General features: G+C 40.0%; 2 protein-coding genes across 2 annotated transcripts; both read left to right on the forward strand.

Annotated features, from left to right (window-relative positions):
- The first annotated feature begins 508 nt into the window (after positions 1-508).
- Positions 509-14306, forward strand: PHAX (phosphorylated adaptor for RNA export). Its single transcript, XM_068535788.1, has 5 exons — positions 509-983; positions 2626-3239; positions 5318-5438; positions 7770-7853; positions 13037-14306. The coding sequence occupies exons 1-5, from the start codon at positions 717-719 to the stop codon at positions 13304-13306; spliced, it is 1356 nt and encodes a 451-aa protein (XP_068391889.1). The 5' UTR covers positions 509-716; the 3' UTR covers positions 13307-14306.
- Positions 14307-14610: 304 nt separating this feature from the next.
- On the forward strand, positions 14611-19791 carry SPMIP10 (sperm microtubule inner protein 10). The gene is made up of 3 exons (XM_068534366.1): positions 14611-15712; positions 16272-16380; positions 19582-19791. The coding sequence occupies exons 1-3, from the start codon at positions 15627-15629 to the stop codon at positions 19789-19791; spliced, it is 405 nt and encodes a 134-aa protein (XP_068390467.1). The 5' UTR covers positions 14611-15626.
- Positions 19792-23147: the final 3356 nt, after the last annotated feature.

Genomic DNA, 23147 nt, shown 5'->3' on the forward strand with positions numbered 1-23147 from the left:
TGTATGTACGCAGATAGAAACAACAGTGAATAAAACTGACATTTTAGTGGGGAACTCAGACAAAAGATTTTAAAAATACACATATGACTATTGATGCCATGAGGGGAAAAAAAGGGTTTGAGAGTGACAGGAGAGACCCTGTTTTAGTGAGGGTGGTTGAAGAAGACCTCTCTGAGAAGGTGGCATTTAATCAGAATCCTGAATCATGAGACAGCATAACCTGTGCAAGAATAGGGTGTCGGGGTGTTGGAGAGTCTGCCAGGCAGAGGGAACAGCAACTGCAAAGCCCCTGGGCCGGGAAAGGACAAAGGGTGCCTGAGGAACAACGTGAGCAGCGCCAGCGTGGCTGGAGAGCCGGAGGGGGACACCAGACAGAGGCACACACCCGCGGCCCTGCTGGCCGTGCTGAGAACTCAAGCCTTATCGTGCGGAGGAAAGCCCTGGAAGGTATGAGCAGGGCGGTGACCTCACGTCCCGTCTGCAAGGCTCCCCGGGAAGCTACATGCAGGGTGCATCGCAGAGGAGCAAGAATGGAAGCAGGAAGGCCTGTCCAGAGCATCCAGGCGAGGGTTGTGAGGCCGAGGGAGGAATCCCTCATGGCCGCCATCCGTGCGCATCTTTAGGTTTGCCGGAAACAGATCGGTAGGGAACGCGCCAGAGTGCTGAGGCAGCAGAGGACTCATTCTCCCAGAGTAGCGTTAAGCGAGCGGGTTGCAATGATGACGCAACATCTGCGAGCCTCGACCCAGGCGTCTGGGTCCACCGGCCGCCGGGGCGGAAGCAACCCCCTCGCGGGGGCGCCCGACCAGTCACAGCCAGCCGGACCAGCCCGCCGCCCCGCCGGAAGTGCCCTCTCGGCCCGCTGCGCCGCGCCGCGCCGCGGGAAGATGGCGCAGGAGACAGGAGACATGGAAGATGGGCAGCTTTCTGACTCGGATTCCGACATGACGGTGGCACCCAGCGACAGGCCGCTGCAGGTGCCGGTGAGTGCGGAGGCGGGGCGGGTGACTCTGGGCCGGGAGCGCGGAGCGTGGAGCCCGGGCTGCGATGAGGGGCGGGCGTCCCCGGGCCCGGCGCGCGAGCCGGCGCGGCGGGGAGGGTGAGGGGCGGGCGTCCCCGCGGCCCGGCGCGAGGAGCGGGGGAGGCTGCCGGGGTAGGAGGCCGTACGAACCTAGCCCGGCGTCTCGCTGCGAAGCGGGGCCCGCGAGACGGGCTGCCTCCCGGAGGCGGGCTTGCGGCTGTCTCTTCCCCGCCTCCGGTGCTCCGCTCCTCGTTTTCTAAACCTACGGGCTTCCCCACTTCGGCGCCGCTAAGTTGTCCTGGAAGGGCATTTTTTTGCCGAAAATGTAGCACCTGGGGACATCGGCCCGCAAACAGCCTGTGGCGCTCATGTGCATGTTGAGCAGAAAGGGAGTGAGGACCAGGGATGAAGTTCATCACTTGCTCAGAGGCCTGGTCTTCCATATTCCCCTGGAACCTAGCTTCGTCATGCCATAATGTGGCACTGGGTTTTGTGTTAGCTTCCCAGGTTTCTAAATAGGTGTTTGTCTTGGCCGCCCTACTAAGTAGCAAGCTCTTTTGAGAAGGCTTTAGTGCCAGGCTACCCGCGTTCGAATCCTGGCGCCGCCACTGTGTGACCTGTGACAGGGTATTTAGCCTGGTGCCCCCACCTTAGAATAGGAATGATAATAGTACGACAGTAATAGGGTAGCTGTAAGGATTCAGTGGAGCCTGAGTAATGGCTGATAAGCGTTAGTGCCATTATTATTTCAAAATAGGAAGACTTACCTTCTAGACTTAAAATACCCCACCCCCATTTCTAGCACATATTAGGAACTTAACAAATACTTTGTTTAATGTTTAGTTGAAAAAGCAAAGGTGATTCCTTTTGCATAGAAATTTCTTAGGAAATCGGTACCAAAATATTTTGTTTTTAGTCTTTTTCAGTTTGTTTTACATAGATTGACCCATGACTTGGTAAACTTAATGCCACGGACTCTGCAGTTTTAAAAGTAATTTGTCGGAGATTCCTACACATAGGAGTTTACTGTCTAGTCTAAAAGGAACATAGTCACAAAACCATATAAAGGCAGTTGATGTAATCACATGCATAGCAGGCATCTTTGGAAAGGAAGAAAACAAGTTCTGTTTTAAGTGCTGGTAACAATTATCATGTATGTCACTTTCAAACATTCTGACAATAACTGAAAAGATTGAAAATCTTCTAAAGGTGAGAATTAAAAGCTTTGGTAATTTTTTAAAGGGGGTCTTAGAACTAAGTGCTGCATTAGCTATGTAGAAATATGAATTTGTGGCTTTTAAAATGGAAATTCCAGGGAGTTCCCTGGTGGTCTAGTGGTTAGAATTTGGCGCTTTCACTGCCCGCCCAGGTTCGATCCCTGGTCAGGGATCAGGGATCCTGTTAAGCTGCACGGCGCGGCCAAAAAAAAGGAAATTCCATGTAGACCTTTAGAAATGCAGGGACTCAGTTGGTTTCAGAGATCTTTGAAGATCATTTCTGCTTCAGAATGGTCCAGCTGAATCCCTAAATAATTTTTTAAAAAGCACATGGTGTGTGGAGTTAATGTGTTTTATGGAATTGATTGTATTTTCTTTCACTTGCAGAAAGCACTAGATGGGGACTGTGCAGTGAGGCCCTTCCAGAGTACTGCAACAGTGTGTGCTCCGGTATCACATTATCGGACTGTTAAAAGTGTGGATTCAAGTGAGGAGAGTTTTTCGGATTCAGATGATGATAGCTCTCTCTGGAAACGCAAACGACAAAAATGTTTTAACACTCCTCCCAAACCAGAGCCTTTTCAGTTTGGCCAGAGCAGCCAGAAACCGCCTATTGCTGGAGGGAAGAAGGTTAACAACATATGGGGTGCTGTGCTGCAGGAACAGAGTCAAGATGCGGTGGCCACTGAACTTGGTATCTTGGGAATGGAGGGCACTGTTGACAAAAGCAGGCAATCCGAGACGTACAATTATTTGCTTGCTAAGAAACTTAAGAGGGAATCCCAAGAGCATACAAAAGAATTAGACAAAGAGCTAGATGAATATATGCATGGTGGCAAAAAAACAGGATCAAAGGAGGAGGAAAACGGGCAAGGTCATCTCAAAAGGAAACGACCTGTCAAAGACAGACTAGGAGACAGACTAGAAATGAACTATAAAGGCCGATATGAGATCACAGAGGACGATTCTCAAGAGAAAGTGGCTGATGAAATTTCTTTCAGGTGAGCATTTAGATTTGTCTACAAGTGAGCACTTGACCAACTGTCTTCCATTCACGAGAAGTAACACAGATTCCAAATACACTGACGATGGTGTTCCTTTTTGAAATTTTTAAATTCAAGGCATGAACTCTAGGCTTATGTGGTTATATGAGTATAGCTGGGTGTTCTTAAATTTGGGCAGACCTGATAGAATAATTTTGCAGATTTTTATGAACTTTTGAGCAACTCTTTCCATTTAGTGCTATAGAACTCTTCAGGTAAAAACATATCCTTTTAAATCATGTGGGTTTTTTGGAGTGTTTTCAAGCATTCATGATTTTTTTTTTTTTTTTTACTTTATTGAGGCATGGTATACATGTGGTAAAATTCATCCATTTCAAGTGTTGATTTTTTTAGTAAGTTTATCAGTTGTACAACCATTACCATAAAGCACTTTTAAAACATTTCCATCACCCTATAAGATCCCTCATACCATGTGCCCATTTAAACTTTGTTCCTGTTCCTATTCCCATGTAACTGCTAATCTACTTTCTGTTGCTATCAATTTGCATTTTTGGAAATTTCATGTTAATGGAATCACAATATGTGGTCTCTTGTGCCTGGCTATTTTCACTTACTGCAGTGTTTTTCAGATTAGTCCATGTTGTAGCAGGAATCAACAGTTTATTTGTTTACACGCATATGCATGCACACATCCATATCGGCTGTTACCCTTTTGGGAAATTATGAATAATGCTGTTATGAACTTTCATGTACACATCTTTGGACACAGATTTTCATTTCTTTTGGATAAATAGGAGTAGAGTTGCTTGATGTATGGTAAATTTACATTTCATGTAATTTTAACAAGAAATATTAAAAGTTAAAATTTTGGGAATTCCCTGGCAGTACAGTGGTTAGGACTTGGCACTTTCATTGCCATGGGCCCGGGTTTGATCCCTGGTCGGCAAACTAAGATCCTGCAAGCCGCTCGGTGAGGTCAATAAATAAATAAATAAAAAGTTGAAATTTTGTTTACTTTTTATTAGCTCTAAATCACTAGTGAACAGTGTCACAAATCTGAAAACAGGTAAGGTTCAAGAGTAATATAGCTAGTAGGAAAACAAGTATTTACTTTCCAGGCAAGCCTGTCAATACTCGTACTGGATTTTTTTTTAAATACTGAGGGAGTTTGGAATTTGAGTGCTGGAAAGGAACTTAGAGATTTTGTAAACCAAAGCCTTCACTTTACAAATAGGAAACTGAGGCCCAGTAGTTGTGTGGCTTGCTCAAAGTCACAAATTTAATAAGTGTCAGACCTGGAACTAAAGTCTAGCCCCTTTGTTCCTAGTCTACTGCTCTTTCCACAACAGAGAAGAAACAAAAGAAGCCAGGGCTGGTTAGGGAACTGGTAAGACTTCTGTAATATTAATGCTCCTTCATCTCTATGGAGTATGGGCTCTGATGTCAGAAGTGCTACCTACTTAGGCTCCCTGTGTTTTTATCTCTCAGTGGTAAAATGAAAATAATACCTGCTTCATAAGGTTTTTGAGAGAATTAACATATAATGCATATATAGTTCTTAGGATTGTGCTTATCCCATAATAAGCCTTTGGTAAATATTAGCTATTTCCTTGTTCTGAGGCACGGAGCCCATGAGGGAAAAATCCAATCCATTTTAAAGCTCTTACACATCTCTAGAGTTAGGAGAGCTAACTTTTAGAAAGCATGGTATATGTTTGCTATTTGTTTTGATGAGAGTAGACTGGTCGTATCTTCTTTTGCTTTTAGGCTTGCATTCCCCTTGCTGTGTGTGCATATTTCTTTTGAAATATGCCATAATCCAATAAGGCAAAGTGAAGATGCCAGTTATGAGACTTGAGTTGGAACCTTGAGGGTACGATCTCCTTGGGTGACCCAAGATAGGAATGTTTCCATGTCAGTGATTCCAAGGTTAAATATTGGGGATTTCGGAAAGCAAATGTTATTAGAATGAGAAGTTAATTCTAGCTAGGAACTAAATTGGAGACTAAGGTAGATTTCCTCAACTTTATGCAACAAATAAAGAGTTTAATATTACTTCATTTGTTCCTCATCAGGTTGCAGGAACCAAAGAAAGATTTGATAGCCCGAGTAGTGAGGATAATTGGGAACAAAAAGGCAATTGAACTTCTGATGGAAACCGCTGAAGTTGAACAAAATGGTGGCCTTTTTATAATGGTAAGACTAACTGCTTCATTCTTTCTGGTTTTGTATTATTTCATGTGATTTTTTAATAAAATGCCCTTGTCTCTGATTGTTGGTTCTCTTATTTATAAGTTATTACAGTGTGTTTCAGACTTTAAAAAACCTTCATTAATAATTTAAAACTTCAGGGCTTCCCTGGTGGCGCAGTGGTTAAGAATCCGCCTGCCAATGCAGGGGGCAAGGGTTCGAGCCCTGGTCCGGGAAGATCCCACATGCTGCAGAGCAACTAAGCCTGTGCGCCACAACTACTGAAGCCCGCGTGCCTAGAGCCTGTGCTCCGCAACAAGAGAAGCCACCACAATGAGAAGCCTGCACACCACAACAAAGAGTAGCCCCCGCTCGCTGCAGCTAGAGAAAGCCCGCACACAGCAGCAAAGACCCAACGCAGCCAAAAATAAAAATAAATAAAAAATAAATTTATAAAAAAAAATTTTTTTTAATTCAGTATGGTCAGTTTTTGCAATTAATACTTTACTTATAAAAAATATACCTAAATTGTAGCCTGTTAGTGTGCAATCAACAACAGATCTCTTACAGGATTCATTAAGGCTGAAATTTTAAGAAAAAGGTCTGGAGGGGGGAACTGGAAGCTCAGATTTTGAGAATATGGGTTTTGGAATTTGGGGTGCCTTTTTTTGAATTTTGGGTGTGCAGCTTACTTGATGTGACATTTGGCTAAATTATTGATACTTCTCAGACCTCAGTCTTAGCTATAAAATGGGATTAATCCTCTATTATAAGGATTAAATGAGATAATACATATAAAGTACTTATCACAGTGCCCAGAATTTAGTTAGTGGTGGTGAACAGAAATGTTACTTTTGGGGCTTCCCTGGTGGCTCGGTGGTTAAGAATCTGCCTGCTAATGCAGGGGACACGGGTTCGAGCCCTGCTCCGGGAAGATCCCACATGCTGCAGAGCAACTAAGCCCGTGTGCCACGAGGACTGAAGCCCACGTCCCGTAGAGCCCGTGCTCTGCAACAAGAGAAGCCACCGCAATGAGAAGCCTGCGCACCACCACAAAGAGTAGCCCCCGCTCTCTGCAACTAGAGAAAGCCTGCAGGCAGCAACGAAGACCCAATGCAGCCATAAATAAATAAATAAATTTATTTAAAAAAAAAAAGAAATGTTACTTTTGGTTCATTTAATTCATGCATTCTTGGAAACTGGTTCTTGGGAATAAAAAAACCAAAATTCTTGTTATGTAAAAAGCACAGATAAATATAAAGTATATCTGTGAGTATTAAAATTTCATGGGTGGTAGGAGTGAATAGGAAACAAAATGTCTAAAGAGGCCTCTGGGGTTGAGGAAGCAAAAATGAAAAAACAGTTTAAAAATACTTCATTGCTCCAGAATGGCATAAAGAGCACTTGTCTGGTTGGGGCCAGATCACAAGCAGTAGCAGTTTATCCCATAGAATGAATGGTTTTGCAAATCTCATTTAATTGAGCTTTCAGCACAGGGTGAGGATGAAGATTGAATGGCTTCCTTCTTATTTGTTCCTCATGAATTTGAATAATAACATCACAAGAGACTAAATATTATACTGTGGAAATGGAGAGAAAAGAAATCAGAAGTGATAGCACTGGGTGAGGAAACAGCCTGTGAACATTGGTTCCAGAAGTTAACAACAAAACAAATTATAATAATCATGAATGTACTGGCATCCCTGTTTGTGTCACTGTTAAAGGTACCTAGATTTTCATTCAGTTGAGCACGAAGTTATAGATTATATCGATATTTTACTTTTAAAAAAATTTTTTCTTAAATTTCTTGCTGTGCCACGCAGCTTGTGGAATACTAGTTTGCCAACCAGGGATCAAATCCAGGCCCCCTGCAGTGAAACCGCCAAGTCCTAACCACTGGACTGCCAGGGAATTCCCTATATCAAAATTTTACTACTGTAGTAATAAAACCAGTGAGCTAATGGAAATCTACTGAATGTTGGGAAGATGCAAGTCCAAATTCACTTTCGTTTGGTGCATGCATTCTTTCCTTGTACAGTTATTTATTGCTGTGTGCCAGGCACTGTTCTAGACACAGGAAGCTTATGTTGTAGTAGGGGGTGGGAGGGAAACAGTCTGTAAAGAATAAATGTAGTATCTTCAAGTATGCTAGGAAGTGATACATGCCATGGGAAAAGAAATAGAGCAAATGGAAGTATGGAGAGGAGAGAAGGACACTGTAGTTAAACTGGAGTGGTACTGTAGACCTTAATAGCTCCTTAGGAATGTCTCTAAAAGTTGCTTTGACCATTCACTGGAAGAGTCTTCACAGGATAATTTTTCTGTTCCTTTTTGTAGAATGGTAGTCGAAGAAGAACACCAGGTGGAGTTTTCCTGAATCTCCTGAAGAACACTCCTAGTATCAGTGAGGAACAAATTAAGGTAGAAACAATAATGTCCTTGACTTTTAAGATCCATCATAATTTAACTCCCGCTCAGCCTCTAGCTCCATTTTCTACTGATCTCTATTACTGCTCTGCCTTGTACTGACCAATTTTTCATTGTCTCTTTTCAAGTAAACCTTGTGCCTTTGGTAAAGCTCTGCTGCCTCATTTTCTTCCCTTTCAGAGCCAAGGTCAAGATTTCTTTTATGGCAATTTTTCCTGGTCTCTTAGCATGTAATTATTTTTTTCTACTCCTACAACTTTTTATTAATGAAAAATTTCAAACGTGGAATAGATGAAAAAACAACAGGATGAATACCCATATATCCTTCACCTAGGTTCAGGGGTGGTTAACATTTTGACATTCCTACTTTACCTATACAATTTTTTTTCTGTACCGTTGGGAAATAAGGAGCAAACATCATGACATTCAGCCCTAATTATTTCAACAAGCATCTCCCAATAATGACAATATCCTACACAGCCACACCTAAGAAAAATAACAGTTTCATAGCATCATCCCAGTACCTATCTAGCCCTTGTTCTAGTTTCCTGAATTGTCCCAAGAATGTATTTTCTAGCTTTTTTCCTCCCCAAATCAGGATCCTATCTAGATTTCCATATCCCATTTGTTATATCTCTTTTGATCTTTTTAATCCTACATTTTTCTCCATGATTTAGACCTTTTGATGAGTCCAATATGGCTCTCTTATAGAATATACCACATTCTGTTGTCTGCTCACGCATTTGTTTTGTTTATTCCTCTATCTCCTATATTTCTTACAAACTGGAAGCCGGGCATTTTAGTATCATTTTTGTATTACCAGAATGTCATATGGGAAATCTTATACACTGTGGGTTTTTCACAGCTCAGACTTTAGTCACCTTTTAATTTGTTAATTAAGGAACATGACTCGCATTTAGCACATGTGATCAAAATTGAGAACTGTCTTCTTGCATAGGAAGGAGGTGGTACACATGCAACACAGCTACAATATTTGAGAAATTTTGTATTCTCTTTATTGTAACAGTGGGTGATAAAGGTCATAGGAATGTGCTTTAGCCGTACTAATGTAATGCTAATGATGACAGAAAAATAAAAACCTTTTCTCTTGAGCTGATGCTACATGTGAGCATATTTTACATTTGCTCAATGTTTTTCTTTTTTCTGGCTATTCACTTTTAGTCATTTTTTAAAAAATCTGTTACTGCAGTTCCTACAGGAAATGTTACTGTTGTTGCACATTTGAGATCTCTACTCTGTAACTACTTTTTTTCCTCATTGGAACAATTATTTTGATAATAAATTTCTAACAATGTGAATTTCCTTGGGAACACAACTTTTGAGTGGTAGAACAGAGCTTATACCTTAATGATGTTCTCCCTCCTCCCCCAATATAACCCCTGATCATAGTGTGTACTTAGAAGGAACATTCTTCTTGGGTCTTTGTTTGATAGCAAAATGTCACTCTTTTCAAAGATATAGCATGATGTGATGAAAAGAATTCTCTAAGATTCAAAATCTAGGTTTTAATCTTAATTTTGCCATTTAGTGATTATATGACTATGAGCAGATTGCTTACTCTCCCTCAGCCTTGATTTTCTCATCTATAAAGTGAGGACTTTAATATGTGCCCTGCCTATTTAATATTGCTATAAAGGAGTTAAATAAAATGATGTCTAGAAAAGCTGTCTGTTAACTAAACTTGGACAATTTCCAGAAGCGGGAGAGACAAAAATAACATTTATTCACCGTCAGCCTGGCACTGTCTATCATTGGGTATTACCCTGGTATGCAAATGCAGAGCAATAAAAAGGATAGGTCTGAGATCACACAGGAAGGACTCTGACTTCAAACCCATGCTGCTTTCACTGAATCACCTATCTTTGAAATTCATTTCTTCTAACTCATTATGGAGAAGGGGATTTAATGTTAGTAGATTTTTATCTTAAACAACCAGAAACATTGCATTATAATAAACAATAGAAACATTTGTAGTATCTAATAATAGGCGAATGTTAACTAATAGGGACATTCTTAAAACAACTATCCTGTAGCCTCTATTTTTGTGAAGCAATTTTAAGAAAATTAGAAAATGCAATAATAACTGAATTTTTTTAAATGACAAAGTACAAATTTATAAAGAAAAAGAGGCATGGGACAATAGACTGGCACTTAAAACACCAAAATGTTACCAATGATTTGGTCTGTTGTGAGGGGTTATAAATGTTTTGGCTTTTAAGATTTTTCTGGGGGTTTTTTTGCCAAATTTTCTGTATGTGCATGGATTGACTATCTTTGTTACTAGAGGGAAAAACCTAAGGCAGATATAATTTTATTATAGGTAATTTCATGTGCCATCCAAATAATGGTGTTAAAATTATTCTTTTAGTCACTATATTGCTAACAATCACAGTCTGTAGAACTTGGAAGCCAGAACTGAACTGAGTGGGCTTGTTTTCAACTTTTTCTCATTTGATTTTGTTTTGGTATGTGGCCTTATAATTTGTTTTAGAGAATACAAAGTTTGTGAAGAAAGAAAAAGTAAGAATAGTGAGAAGTTAATTTGCGAAGCGGGGGCCCCTGGAGTGCCTGGCCAAGGCCCCCTCGCCCACACCCACCCCGTCACCGACCCCCTGGGAGACCTCGGCCCCCAGACCAGCACCTCCCCGGGACTCTTGTCCCCAGATTTTGCTGAGGAGCTGAGGTCCTCGGAACCATCTCTGAGCCCTGGTCTTCTGGAGGAGGATGGAGAGGTGGCCGTGGTGCTTCTGGGCAGGCCCTCTCCAGGCGCCGCGGACCCTGAGGAGGTGGCGCTGTGCAGCAGCTGCTGCGGCTGCGGCGCCAGGGCCTGGCCCGGTGCCCTCCTACAGGGTCGGGGTGCTTCCCCCGACCTGGTGTGGGGGCCCTGCCAGCTGGCTGTCAGCATTTGAAAGAGGTCCCCCCACCTCAGGAGTTCAGCATTTTAAAGAGGTCCCCACCCCCCTCAGGAGGAGTTCTGGCCGCCAACTAACCGCCGCCTCCCCAGCTGGGACCTCCTGGCAAGACTGTAGCTAGTGGTGTTTGTGCAACCAAAGACTTTATTTTGTGGTTTAAGGAGAATAAAATTGACTATGTTTAAAAGAAAAAAAAAAAAGTTAATTAAGTCCACCTATAACGTTCTCCCTCTGAAAATAGTGTACACTTCAGGTTCTTAACTTGCAGAGTTAATTATACAGAGATATGGATGGGAGAAAAAAATTTGCTCTCAGATTATCTGTTGTCTGCATTTGTTGTAACAACATTAACAATATGCTACAAAGACATTTCTTTGGGTCATTCCCCAGTTTGTTCTGTTTAAATTCGTAACCCATGAGAATGACATTCCTTTTTAATAAGGATTGCCGTATTTGGAGGGAAAAGGGGAACTTCATAATTTTATTTAGTGTTGCCAAGCGTTGTACTAGTTAGAATTGTTTTTATCAAGATGTTTGGATGTGCTTCCATATAAAATGAAAATACTTCTACTATTGCTCCACTTGAAGGTAAGTAGACTCTTGAAAAAATTGTGAATTATCACACTGTTGCAAAGGTTTAAGGTTTAAGAATATGGATTTGAAGAAATCACTTATGAGTTTAGACTTTATACCTTTACCTGTTAGCTCTAATCTTGAGCCTCACTTTCCTCATCTGAAAACAAGAATAATCCCCACCTCATAAGGTTCTTGTGTGAATGAAAAGAGTTCACACCTGTGTAAAGTTCTCAACGTAATGCCTGGCACATAAAAGTGCTCATTCAGGAATTGGTAGTTGGCCTCATTTTCCTCTGAATTCACCCTTTTTGTCCTTCCTGCACTTTTTTCTCACATATGTACCCTCCTTCTCCACCCCCGTCCTCCTTTCTTTAGCAAATACTTTTATTCCTTCTCTTCATCAAAGCTCTTATATTCTGAAGCTTTCCCTTATTGCATTCATTTCATGGTTCCTTACTCCTTCCTCTGCTAATTCTGTGTGCTGCTTTTACTATTTAGCGAAGCAGAGGACCCCCTTTATCTCACCATCCTCCATATTGTTTTTCATAAACAAGAAGGGATTTGCACTTTAAGAATGTAATAGGAACTGGCTTGGCTACAGCTTTTAAGAGTCACTTCCTAGAATATAGTAGGATGTCAAAAGTGTGTCCTGCCTGTACTAGCTTCTCTTTTAAATCTTTGAATCTTTTTTGTATTAGCATCATCATTTTTGCCTTCTCTTTAGATCCCTGACCTTTTTTTTTTTGTACCCTCTAAAATTATATTTATCTATCTGTATCAAGGTTCCCAGAAGTTATTTTGTTTTTCCATGTAGTGTTTTAATGGAAATGTATTTTCTACTTGAACCATTCTCATTCACTGGCAGTTTTGCCTCTCGGAGGACATTTGGCAATGTCTAGAGGTATTTTTGGTTGTCACTGTTTGGGGGTGGGATGGGTGTGCTAGTGGGTAGAGGCCAGGTAGGCTGCTAAACATCCTGCAATGCACACAGCAGACTGCTACACAAGGAATTCCTTGGCTTGCAGTTTTAGTAGTGCCATACTTGAAAAACCCTGTACTAGAAGATTCTCATTTTCATGCTATAAAATCCTTTTTCTGGCACCCTGGAATCCAAGTGCTGACTATATCATTTTTATGCCTTGTGATAAAAGTTTTTGGCAGAGATTTACAGTCTCACATGTTAATTACAGCAGTGTTTAAGGGCTGGCATTTTTCTTGCATTGTGTAGGTTACATGATCATATTTAGTCACACAGTTTGGGCCTGGCCAGTTTCTTAGCATATGCAATCACATGTGGTTATGATGACATTTCAGAGTTAGTAAATTATTATACCAAAGACTTCTGTTTTGTTGTGATAAATTATATATTTTTTAAATCCTAAACAATATGATTCTCCTACTGTATATTTCTATTTAGAAAACCTTTATAGATTGATGTATATGGTAGAATAAGCATGGACCCTAGACCTAACAGTAGGCTGAGTTTGAATCATAGCTTCATCCTCTCAACTTGCAATGAGGATTTATTACATACCTTGGACTCTGTGTTCAATTATGAATCTAATATTTGTTTTTTGTGGAAAATGGAGATAATGTAAAGAGTCTGCCTTACAACAGGTTTTTAATAAATGGTAGTTCTTGTTTACTAAAGTTGTTCCTTCATTGTAGGACATTTTTTACATTGAAAATCAAAAGGAATATGAAAATAAAAAAGCTGCTAGGAAGAGAAGGACACAAGTGCTGGGAAAAAAGATGAAACAAGCTATTAAAAGCCTAAATTTTCAAGAAGATGATGATACATCACGAGAGACTTTTGCAAGTGACACAAATGAGGCCCTGGCCTCTCTTGATGAATCACAGGAAGGACACGGAGAATCAAAGTTGGATGCGGAGGAAGCCATTGAGGTTGATCATTCTCATGATTTGGACATCTTTTAGGACATTTTGAGAAATAAGCCTTTCTAAGATAACATTGTAATAAACCATTTCTACTGAGATTGCTTTATTTTACTTTGCACTGATAAACCCAAAAATCTGGAGAGAACTGTTGTCTTGTTTTAAATAAAATTGAATATGTGGGAGATGAATGCAATAAGAACATTTAAAAACTTTCTCATGTCTGACAAACTACTTAAAAGTATATAGCAGAGGATTTAATTTCTCAGTCTGTTGCATGTGCTAATCATTACTAGTTGATAATCAGTTTTGTCCAGGTCATATAACATGCCATTCAAAAGTTTGTTTTCTTTTTCTGATTTATCTTTGCAGTGATTTATGATCGGTTTCAAACATTCCATTAAAAGATCCTAAGACATAAATTGTTAAGCTATTACAAATGCATTCAAATTTAGTTTTTCTGTGTTCTAAGAACTCTTAAGCAGTTTTAATAATAGAGACTAAAAATAGGTTTAGACCAGTGGCTCTTCCCACTTGTTTGTCCAGAAGTAAATAAACATCAGAAGCTTTTCAAAGAAGTATCTGTTCTTAACTTTAACTTTGTTTTTGACCTCTTATTAGTTACCTTGGTCATATATTAAATACTGAATATGATCCATACCTGCATAATTACCATGACATTCAAAAAATTCCCAGTGACAGCCTAAGACTGTTTTACCTTATGTTAAGGAAGTTAGGTATTAAAAATGTTTCATCTGCATGATGTTTAAAATTATTCATTTTTATTTAAGGAAATAAAGGTAGTTTACTTAAGATGTTCCAGGAGTTGACTACAGTTTACAAAATAGATTAAGCAAAAATATGTAGGGAGCAATTATTAACAATTCTTTGCAGCAATGTACTTGAAGTCTTTCAGTAGTTTCTGAAATACACGATCATCGAAGTTGGAGCTAAGTATCTAAGCAGGGAAAGAAAAGGAAATGGTAATTGGTTACATTTTATTCATAAAGAATGCAAAAATAAAATTGGAGTTCTGGCAGTCCTTAATGAGTTTCAAGTGATTTTATTTTTTAATCTCAAATGTTCTTTCATAAAATTGCTATAACCTAGGAAAGAAACATTTTAAATAGGTAAGTATTTAAACATTGTGCCTGAGATTTTTTAACCATTTATTCATTTACTTAAAGGATTTTTAAAAATTGAAGTATAATTGATTTACTATATTACATTAGTTTCAGGTATACAACATAGTGATTCAGTATTTTTATGCCTTGTAAAATGATCACCACAGTCCCTGAGATTATTTTATGTAAGGTGATTTTAAAGGTATAGTATATCAGGAAAGATAATCAACATTCAGAAATCTAAATGCCACTTACTCATGTAAATATTGCTAATTTTTCTAGTGAAAGTTACAGTTTTTGAAGGACATTAATGCCTCAGGCTACTTCATCTTCAGTGGATTGCTCCTCCCTCATTCCCCCTTTCCGGATTGTTTTCATCAATTGTTATTTCCTTAACATTTGCAAACCAGGTTTCTGGATTGTAGTACGTCCTAATGTTACATGTAGAAACCAATGCTTCAGTTTTTAAGGTTCTGTAAAGTTTTGTGTATTAACATTACTCTTCTCTAAACCTTTCTGACTATCCAGATCTAGGAAGTTCTCTCCAGACTGTTGCCAGATATGTATTCAGTTAGTACTCTCACCAAGGCAGTGTACATTGCAGTCATTCTTCCTGCTCAGCCTAACATTTTTCCTCCTTCTGGCTAGGAGTATTAGCAGTAATAACCCTCCATGTCTCTGGCCTAGTAATTTAGGTGCTCATCCTCACTCATCACCTTTCTTTATTAAAATGAGTTTTGTTACCTAAAATATTCTGCGATATAACTCAAATCTTAGGAGATAAAATGGGTTGGATTGGTTTGGGTTTAGGCCAGTTTGATTTACACCTTAAAAGTGTGTCTAAGTAATGGTGAAACATAAATGGGACACAGACCAACCACGTGCAGTATGTAAAGAGGAAAATCAGCTAAGGGTAAATAGTGTTAATTTGAAGTGATTATTTGTGAATAATAATTCTTTAGTCCAATATATTTTCTAGTATCTGTTAAATTTGTAATATATCTGCAAGCATCCTTATTTTTTAACTGTTCATGATAAGAATGATGATGTACTCAAGGTGTATTAAAAACACCAGAAATAGCTCTAAGTGCCACACTCTTAATTAACTGCTAAAGTAACTGCTATGGGTTGCTATGAAATTAGCAAAACATTGTTACATCTGAGGCAGCAATGACATCATAATTAGACTAGTAGACTAGTGAAGTTCTAGATGAGAATTCCTGTCACTACTGGCAGTGATGGCTTCAGGCAAAGACACTTGTCCTATCTTACCTAAACTCACCAACAACTGTTCTGATGAGAATTCATATAAGCCTGCTATTAAGTGAGGACTTAAGGGTTCTGGGTTTTTGGGTGGTTTTTTTGTTTCTTTGTTTTCAGTCTGGGAGCTACATAGATGAGGACGCTAATTCTGTGCTTCCCCTTGGCATCTATATAGAAAGCTTTATGTTCCAGAACAAAACAATGTGTGTGCAGAGAAAGCAAGTCTGACCTGAGTGTAGGGCATGTACTAAATTCAGAAGCTAAATTAGTTACTGATTTTTGTGACTGGCCAGTGATTCCTTTAGGTAATGAGTAGGCCTGAGGTAGATCATGGTGTGCTGTCTTCCCCCTTAAAGTCAGGCCAAAATGAACACCATGAGCAAATTGTAAAGGACAGCTACAGATACCCAGCCCAGACTCTTGATCTTGGTGATACTCGGGGATTTAATGGGTTGGTTATCTGCTAGGTGAGCCTCAAACAGTGACACAGCTCTGTCCTGCAACTGCAAGGGTCCAAACCTCACAGACACAACACAACTGCTTCCATTCCGTAAAATGAAGCTAAAATAATTGAATTTAGCTCACAAGATATCCTTTCTTCTTGCTTTCCTAATCTTCAGGTGTAGTGAGATTCATTTGCCACGGTTTTCATTAAAGCAAGGGATGATCCCAAGACGTTATGTAATGCCTTGGAAACAGAACATGAAATTCAGGAATGTGAATCTGAAGGTATTTTCCTATAGGTATTTATAATAATAAACCTATACTATTTAATATATCTGTGAATAGACATATATAACTCTACAAAAGCTGCTTTGAAATTTATTTTTCATTTTTTCAGCTTTATTGAGGAATAATAGACAAATATGATTGTGTACATTTAAGGTTACAACGTGATGCTTTGATATACATTGTGGAGTGATTACCAAGATCAAGATAACACATTCATCACTTCACATTGTTGACTCTTTTTTTCTTGCAGTGAGAATGCTTCAGATCTACTCTCAGCAGCTTTCAAGTATTTAATACCGTATTATTAACTGTAGTCGCTGTGCTGAACACTAGACCCTTAGAACTTATTCTTATTAAAACTGAAAATTTGTACCCTTTGTCTCGTTTCTTCCTCCTCCCAGGCCATGACAACCACCATTCTATTCTGACAAAAACTATCTGATGCACCTACACATAAACTTGCAAACAAAAGTTAAATAGCAATATCTATTCAAATAACCCAATTACAAACTTAAAGTAGATAAACCAAAAGATTTCATAAATAGGTGTCTACCTTTTTCTCTACATAATGGCAACTCACAGCTGTTAAGAAGTTCATCAGAAGTAGGCGCCATTATCATTAAAGCTACAGTACAGAGCATGTATTTTTTTTTAATTGAAGTATAGTTGATTTACGATGTGTTAATTTCTGCTGTACAGCAAAGTGATTCAGTTATACATATATATATATATGTATATTTTATATTCTTTTCCATTGTGGTTTATCACAGGAAATTGAATATAGTTCCCTGTGCTATACGGTAGGACCGTGTTTATCGATTCTATATGTAATAGTTTGTATCTGCTAACCCCAAACTCCCAATCCAGCTCTCCCCCATCCACCCTCCCCCTTGGCAACCACAAGTCTGTTCTTTACAGAGCGTGTATTTTTACAGTTGTACTGCACGCTCAGGTTGAGAGCTATGGGAACAGTTTGGCTAGATTTACAGATAAGACTCCTTGCCCACTCAATGCTCTGATTCAGTAGTCAATAGTTTCAAAATATTTTCCGAATTCAGATTGATTGACCATTCACTTGTGAAAAGGTAAGTTGTTTCTTTAAAGGAGATGATAATATTTTGTAAGAATCAGTAAGAGGAGATTTCATGGTAGGATTCCTAGGAAGAAATGTGTTTATATAACTAATTTCCAAATTTCTAAAGGATAAGCAATTAATGTTGAATAAGAATATACTTTGTGAAGACAGAGATATTACAAAGTGTGAATATTATATGATATATAAAATATATCAAAAATATGGCTCAATTATTTTTTTATAAAATGCATACATACAATGTAATAAATGAGGCTGCCATTTGCCTTGAGATGATTATTTTATATGTATTTTTATCTGATATTTTGAAAACAAATATAAAACTAAGGAAATCACGAGTCAAATAACAGACTTAGGGCTTCCCTGGTGGCGCAGCGGTTGAGAATCTGCCTGCTAATGCAGGGGACACGGGTTCGAGCCCCGGTCTGGGAAGATCCCACATGCCGCGGAGCAACTAGGCCCATGAGCCACAATTACTGAGCCTGCGCGTCTGGAGCCTGAGCTCCGCAACAAGAGAGGCTGCCATAGTGACAGGCCTGCGCACCGCGATGAAGAGCGGCCCCCACTTGCCGCAACTGGAGAAAGCCCTCGCACGGAGACGAAGACCCAACACAGCCATAAATAAATAAATAAATAAATAAATAAAATTAAAATCTCAAGCTAAAAAAATTTAAAAATAAAAATAACAAACATCAAATTTGTATGGTTATTAAGACTTTCTAATATCTTAATATTGGGCTGTATTTCATGTAACTTAGTGGCTTATCAAGTCATTTTCAATGTCCTAACTAGCTTTAGCATGGTGACAACATTAGTACTGACTTTGTATTTTTCATTTACTAGAACTATAGGGTATAAACTTTGAGTTGAAGTCAATAATGAAGAACTGTTTTGAATGCATCAAAACACTTCTGTTAGTCTTGCCTCTTTACTCTTTAGAGCTATAAGTCAGCATAATTTTTTCATTGTTATTTCACTTCTGTAATTTAGTTGACAGTGTTCCTAACAATTTAAAAAATATAATTAGCGACTGGTGCATGGAATATTCTACCTTACAGAGAAAAAGTGAAAATTAAATGAGAATTACAATGACGTGAATGTGCACTGAATAAATGCTAGCTATGCTTTCTTTTCATTTTACCATTTTTCCTATAGGAGATGATATAGCTCTTTAACAACATAAAAACGAGAACACAGCATAGGAGAGAGGGAGCAGCACCCCAAGACCAGGCCAGACTGCTGTTCAGCAGTAAAAAAGAGTCAGAAATAGATGTACAACTAAGATAATCTTAAGTAGCTGTTATCTATGCAGCGCAGGTGCAACAGCAGCCGCATACTGTATAGCTATTTCACTTAGTAGTTGGCGAAAGTTTTTTCATTCACATAGAATATTTTATTCAGCACTCAAAGAATCCTTTAATAATTCCCATTTTATGTTTGAGGAAACTGAGTCTCACGGTAGGTAAATGACTTGTACAAGAACACAAAAGTAATGAAGCTAAAAGTCAGTGATCTGACTCCAAGTTTATAGTCTGCAGCCCACACCACTGGCTCTTCCTGTTGGTCGGAAGACACCAGTGAGAGAGCACTGCTTTTAAAAAAGGGATATTGCTCTGCCCACTAGACCTTCCTTCTCAACAGGAACAGTTAGAAAAACTATTGGGCAACTTCCATCTTAATCTAATAAAGTGTTTTTTTTTTTTTTAATTAATTAATTAATTTATTTTTCTCTGCGTTGGGTCCTCGTTGTCGCACGAGGGCCCTCTCCAGTTGCAGCAAGCGAGTGGGGGCCACCCTTTGCTGCGGTGCGCGGGCTTCTCATTGCGGTGGCTCCTCTTGTTGCGGAGCACGGGCTATAAGAGCGCAGGCCTCAGCAGTTGTGGCACGCGGGCTCAGTAGTTGTGGCTCACGGGCTCTAGAGCGCAGGCTCAGTAGTTGTGGTGCACAGGTCCAGTTGCTCTGCAGCAAGTGGGATCTTCCTGGACCAGGGATTGAACCCATGTCCCCTGCATTGGCAGGCGGATTCTTAACCACTGTGCCACCAGGGAAGTCCCTAATAAAGTGATTTTTGGTGTGATATACAGCAGATTTTTTTTTTCTTTTAGCATGCAGAAGCATGTGGGATCCATGCCGGCCCTTTGGAAGACTCTCTGTTTTTGAATCACAGTGAAAGGCTTTGCCATGGGGAAGATCGTAAAGTTGTCTTGAAGAAAGGCCCACCAGAAATAAAAATTGCAGATATGCCTCTGCATTCACCTCTCTCCAGGTACCAAAGCACTGTGATTTCCCATGGCTTCAGGAGGCGACTGGTCTGATGAAAGAAGAATAAAATGATAAAGTATTTCAGTCTCTCCCTCTCTCTCTCTCTCCCATAATGTTTAAGTCCTTGTACATTTGTATTTTGCCTATAGGTTCAATTTGTTCAAAGGCTATAAGTCAACTGCATACTTTTTTATATTATAATAGCTTAGAAAGAAAATAGGCTCTGAGAATATCTGAGATGACGTGGGGGAACAAGGAAAACTGTCTCACTGAAATTAATTTCACACCAAGTAGTTAAGAAACAGCAGACGGATCCAGTCCTACCATCTAACTTCACCACACTCCTCTACCTTTCTCTCCTTCTCATTCCACCCTTATTATTCATCCCCTCCAAAACTCAGTGTCAAGAAAGCCAAACTGAAATAGAGTTGCAGGATGTGGGATTATTTTTGCTTCTTTTCTAACTGCTCCAACACCCTTCCTTCTGCTCCACTGCACCAACACACACCCCTAAGGCTACAGAGACCGGCAGCTAATCAGCAGTTATTAGAAGTGTTCGGTAGACAACTCTGTGATACATCATACAATTTTAGCTGAGACATATGTTTCCATATTGGTTCAGTGTATCCAAGTATCAATTTCCTATAGTGAAGGATTGAGTCACATAACTTAAGACATAATAATCACTGTATGCAAAAATGATACACCACTGTGGAAGACAGTATGGTGGTTTCTCAAACAATTACACTCAGAATTACCTTATGATCCAGCAATTTCACTTCTAGGTATATGCCCAGAGGAATTGAAAGCAGGGATTTTAACAGATATTTGTACACCAATGTTCATAGCAGCATTATTTATAATAGCCAAAAGGTGGAAACAAGTCAAATGTCCATCAACAGATGAATGGATTGTTGGGGAGGAAGAAATTTTCCTCTACCCTTCTAGGTTCTTCTTACTGGCTTAAAAATTGAATTGACATGAGACAGATTAACAGGAGAAAGTCAAACAAAAGTTAAACAACATGTATACATGGGAGAGGTCCAGGAAAACTGAGTAACTCACCAAAATGACTGAAACCCTCACTTTGTTTTTAAATTTTATTTATTTATTTATGGCTGCGTTGGGTCTTCCTTGCTGTGCGTGGGCTTTTCTCTAGTTGTGGTGAGCAGGGGCTACTCTTTGTTGCAGTGCGCGGGCTTCTCATTGCAGTGGCTTCTCTTGTTGCGGAGCAAGGGCTCTAGGCGCACGAGCTCAGTAGTTGTGACACACAGGCTCAGTAGTTGTGGCTCGCGGGCTCTAGAGCACAGGCTCAGTAGTTGTGACGGGCTTAGTTGCTCTGCGGCACGCGGGATCTTCCTGGACCAGGGCTCGAACACGTCTCCCTTGCATTGGCAGGCAGATTCCCAACCACTGAACCATCAGGGAAGTCCCTGAAACCCTCACTTTAAATACCGTCTTCAGCTAAAGACAGAAGAGGATTTGGGAATAGTGATTTGGGACTTCAAAGGGAGGAAGGCAATTGACATGGAGATGGAAAAGCAAACGTTTGCTAAATATTTCTCTGGGCCTGCAGAGGCAGTGGGACACAGGGTGGCCTGTGATCTCTAAGAGTTTCCCCCACCACATCTAGCTCATGTTCTTTGCAGACATCTCTGGTGATAGCTCTATTCCTGTAATAGGCCCTCTATCTAAATTCCTTTAGGTACTTAGGGGCAAGGTCAAAAGTTCTTCCTGAGTCTTTTGGGCCTTGATTGTTTTCAGCTTGAAATAATCCACATGCCAGAGACATTTTAGGGTGGCAAATTTTGTTTCCTACAGATAAACAAAACATGGTATATGAATGTAATGGAATGGATTATTAGTCAGCCATAAAATGAAATGAAGTTCTGATACATGTTCTAACATGGGGAACCCTGACAACAGGCTAAGTGAATAAATCAGACATAAAAAGACAAATATTGTGTGATTTCACTTATACGAAATAACTAGAATAGTCAAATTCTTAGAGAAAGAAAATAGAATGGTAGTTAGTTACCAAGGGCTACTGAGGAGGGGAGAATGGGGAGTTATCATTTAAAGGGTACAGAGTTTCAGTTGACATGAAAAGTTCTGTAGATGGATGGTTACACAACAGGGTGAATGTATTTAATGCCACTGAATTGTACACTCAAAAAGGGTAAAAATCATTAATTTTATGTCATATATATTTTACCAGAATTTTTTTTTTAAAAAGACCATAGTGGGTCTAAGCTATGCTTCATTCAGCCAAGTGTTCATATCTGATAACAGCACCAAGGAAACTATTACAAAAAGATAGAGCTGTCCATCTAATATCAACTTAAAAATCAGTAAAGAAAACATAAATAAAGTAAATTATTAAGGAAGACAATTTAAGTGATACTGAACAGAAATTGGGTCCACTTGACAATTTACTGACACTGGGTTGTGGTGAAGGAAAATACAGCATTTATTGTAGGCACCAAGCAAGGAGAATGGGCAGCTCATGCTCAAAAGAACCAAACTCCCTGAGGGCTTTCAGGGAAAGGTTTTTAAAGGCAACATTCAGGGTGAGGGTTGCACTGGGTATGACTTTCTTCTGATTGGTTGGTGGTAGTTAACAGGGTGGTGTTTCAGGAATCTTAATCACCAACCTGGTTCCAACCAGTATGGGGTCTATATGCTTGTGGTCAGCATGTAGTCACCATCCTCAGCCTGGGTGGGAGTCTTTGTCCCTGCAGAACAACTCAAAGATATGTGTCAGATTGTTGTATATATCCCTTGAGGAGGAACTAGGACTCTGTTTTATCGCTGAACTATTGTTTCTTGACTGCTTTTCCTGTGTTTCTGCATTCCATCACTTCCCTAATTAATAACTGCTTGTGCCTGCTCTTTGGAACTTGGCGAAGGCCTAGGAGACCAAAGCCTTTTTCTACAAACAAGAAATGGGAGACACAGAGGGGCTTTTGTACCTAGGAATGCTCTGCAGGGTCCTGCTTGGTTTCAGCTTCAGGTCTTCTCAGCTTGTCTCTCCCAGTGTGGAACCACCACCTTATGATCTGGGACAAGGAGAATTAGGGCCCCAGTATTCTCAGAGCCTCTGTGCCCAAGGCAGAGCTTCCATCCCATGAATTGGGGCTGAGCAGAAAAAGGGAGTCTCCCACCTTTTGGCCACACTTGCATAGAACTTAGCTTCAGAAACAGGTAGCTGGGGTCAGGATGAGAAATGCTGATATCCTGCCCTGCCTGGGAAGACAGCCCTCTGCCTGGGATCTGTGGGGAGAGGAACCCTGTGCCCTTGGCTGCACCAGTCTGCAGTAGAGTTTCCACTATGGTGAGCTGGGAGGGGAGAGGGGAGAAGTGGGTCCTGGATCAAACACCTCAGGGTTCACTGAGCTTTAGGAGATTT

The sequence above is a fragment of the Eschrichtius robustus genome, chromosome 2, assembly GCF_028021215.1.
Source record: "Eschrichtius robustus isolate mEscRob2 chromosome 2, mEscRob2.pri, whole genome shotgun sequence".
NCBI lineage: Eukaryota > Metazoa > Chordata > Mammalia > Artiodactyla > Eschrichtiidae > Eschrichtius > Eschrichtius robustus.